Here is a 2,930-nt window from a genome sequence, read left to right on the forward strand (position 1 = left end):
ATAAGGATCCCTGTAGAGCAAAAATCAACAGGGGATATGTGGCTTGAAAACCCCTGACTTAATGAACCCAAAAAAAAAAAGAAACCAAGTTCACCGTAACCTAGGATGTAGTAACTTCAAAGGTAGTGCATGATTTCACTGAATTTTAATGAAGTGTGTGGGAGCTTTGGAAAAGTAGTTTGTGCTTGTTCATTTGAAACTCCCTACCTTTCACGTCCTCATCCTCGATGGTGGTGTTGGCACTCTCGCTAGACTCCTGTCAAACGACAAATGCGGCAGCCGTAAGTGTCTCAAGCCCAGAAAAACAACATGAAAATCCCAAACAGGATGAGGACAAGCAACTGAAATTCCAGTGAGCTGGGAGCTCCGGACATTCCTCTTTCATTAAAACAGTGACTCAATTTAATTGTCGTCTACTTCAGGATCTGTTACCTGTTGAAGTGGGATTAGACTCTGTGACACCATTTCATTGTTAATCACCATTAGACAGTTGGTGGCAGTAGACAGTAGACAGAGGTCTTTCTGCTATGATAACAGAATAATCAACTTTTCTGAGAGATTTCTGGAGCTTCCATTGTTCTTGCTGGTCATGCCTCAGTGGCATCTTTCATCAGAGTGTAAAGACATCTCCATTTTTATCATTATTGTGATATATCCCATTATTCATAGCAGGATTTTTCATTTTATGACAATCAGTAGAAAAATCCAAGCGTTAATCTGTCCAAATGTAATACACACTCTTTTGTGTCTGTGTGGTGTCATATATTTGTGAGTTGTCAATGCACATTCCTTACGTAATATGTCTGTTTTACAAAGAAAAACAAAAACAAGAAATAACATCAGTGATGTCAGGACAAAGTACCATATAGTCACATGTTCATATAAGTTACTACACAGCCATACATTTCAATAGGCACGAGGACACATATGCTATACTATGGGTTACAACATTGCCATGTCACTGTACAATTCAACAGAAAAACATGCAGATGTGGCCCCCTGCTCTCGAACAGAGATGCATGGTCAGATAGCCTAGAAACACTATGTGGACACTGGAATATAGCCGCCTTTGAGGATTTGGCTCATACTCTCATATATGCCTGGGCCACAAAACGTAAAGAAATAGTTTGTCGTTTTGAAAAATGTGATATTATTTCACTTCCCCCCAGCTGTTCTGTAGGCCAGTAGTGGTGTTATCTTCCTGTCATTGTTACTGAGTGCTGGATACTGGCTGGATACTCCAAATGCTAACTGTTAGCCTCCTGCCACTGAGGTGGACTTCCCCTGGCTGACGTTTTTTTTTTTTTACAAGTATTACTTTGGGAAACTAAAATGCACATATAATTACTGAGTTTACATGGACAATAGCTTTGTTAAAATTACTGTTACCAAGATCCAGAAATATCTTCTAATTTCAGACTTTATTTTGGGCTGCAAAAATGATGCTAAAAACCATCACATGATGTTGTGTTTAATTATTTTAGCGTATTAAAGCAGGCATTTTTAAGAATGTTAGCTGGGGGAAGTCAACCTCAATGGCAGGAGGCTAACAGCATTAATAGTTAGTAAGCCCTAAGTAACAATGAGAGGAAGATAGCACCACTACTGTTCTACACAATAGCTAGGGGAAAGTGAAACAATCACATTTTTCAAAACGGATGAACTATCCCTTTAAACTGATGTTTCTGCAATGTTACAGTGACAATGGTAGAGCATGCCTCTCAAAAAATGAAGCAATGGCAAGCAAGATGACACAAACCACTACTCTATCATCTGAAGACCAAACATGTAATGACTAGGGTTGGGTACAGAATAGAGCACCGGTTCCGACATAAACGAGACTGAATAAGAACGAAAATTTCGGTGCCTCATTTCGGTGCTGCCCCCTGGTGTTCCGGTGTCAACTTGCGGTTGTTGAACGTGACGTCAGCGCCGCTACTCAGCACACTTGTTGATCAGAACTGATAGTGAGAGGATCAATAAAGATGCCGAAGGCAAAACGCTCCAAGGTTTGGCTGCATTTCATGTCTAAGGAGGATGCAGACTCTGCGACATGCAACAGATGCCTTAAAGCAACGTCATGCAAGGGAGGTAACACGTCGAATTTAATGAAACATCTGGCACACATGCAGTTTATTTAAAAGCCGAACAATGCACCATGTTTGATAATCTACGTCAGCGGTCCCCAACCACCGGTCCGTGAGACATTCCCGACTGTCCTCCCCACCCCCCGCAGTTGCGCACAAATGGCATGAGTTTATTAGTACAATATGTTACTTGTATTTATATTGTTTAAATATCTAAGTTAATATTGTGTTCAATTTGGCCCTGGAAATAAAAGGGTATTGTTTTTTGACAAAGTGTGTGTTTTCGTTTTTTTTAAGTACCGGTTTGAGAACCGTTTAAGCACCGGAACCGTTTAAAAAATACCGAGTAGGCACCGGTATCAGATAAAACCCAACCGATACCCAACCCTAGTAATGACAATCAGATGAGATAACAGCCAATAGGGCATAGTTGAGAAATTCTCCAATCATGAGTTCTGGGCAAATATGACATACATATGAAACAAAATGTTTGTCTATATAAGAAACATGTTACATCTACCCGTTAAGTTCACAGACGTGAGATCACATACAATATTTTAGGCTATATTGCAGCATGCATTACAAACATAACAAAATCCATAGTTGCTTGTTATCTCACATAACAATAGAATATTCAACAGGAAATACACATCATACTCAAAAACAAAATAAAGGCACGTTACTCTAAATAGCAAACACAACACTGGCAAACAAAGGCTCCAGACTAGCATCTCATCTGCTGAATACCTTGTTTCCATCAGCTGGGTTGTGGATAACTGTGGTTTGAGGCTCCTGATTTGAGAGGAGGAACAGGAGGAAGACAAGTTGGTGTAGAGTGAAAGT

General features: G+C 40.0%; 1 protein-coding gene across 7 annotated transcripts in view; it reads right to left on the bottom strand.

Annotated features, from left to right (window-relative positions):
- The window catches only part of camk2d1 (calcium/calmodulin-dependent protein kinase (CaM kinase) II delta 1), a 123,721-nt gene that overhangs the window by 12,603 nt on the left and 108,188 nt on the right, over positions 1–2,930 (bottom strand). For 4 of the 7 annotated variants that reach the window (XM_030075621.1, XM_030075620.1, XM_030075618.1 and 1 more), the window contains exon 14: positions 208–256. In XM_030075621.1, the coding sequence (XP_029931481.1) occupies positions 208–256 (49 nt within the window). Of the gene's footprint in view, positions 1–207; positions 257–2,834; positions 2,880–2,930 lie in introns of all 7 variants that reach the window. The other 3 variants (XM_030075615.1, XM_030075617.1, XM_030075616.1) reach the window with 1 other exon arrangement.

The sequence above is a fragment of the Myripristis murdjan genome, chromosome 18 (assembly GCF_902150065.1).
Source record: "Myripristis murdjan chromosome 18, fMyrMur1.1, whole genome shotgun sequence".
In the NCBI taxonomy this organism is placed as follows: Eukaryota; Metazoa; Chordata; class Actinopteri; order Holocentriformes; family Holocentridae; genus Myripristis; species Myripristis murdjan.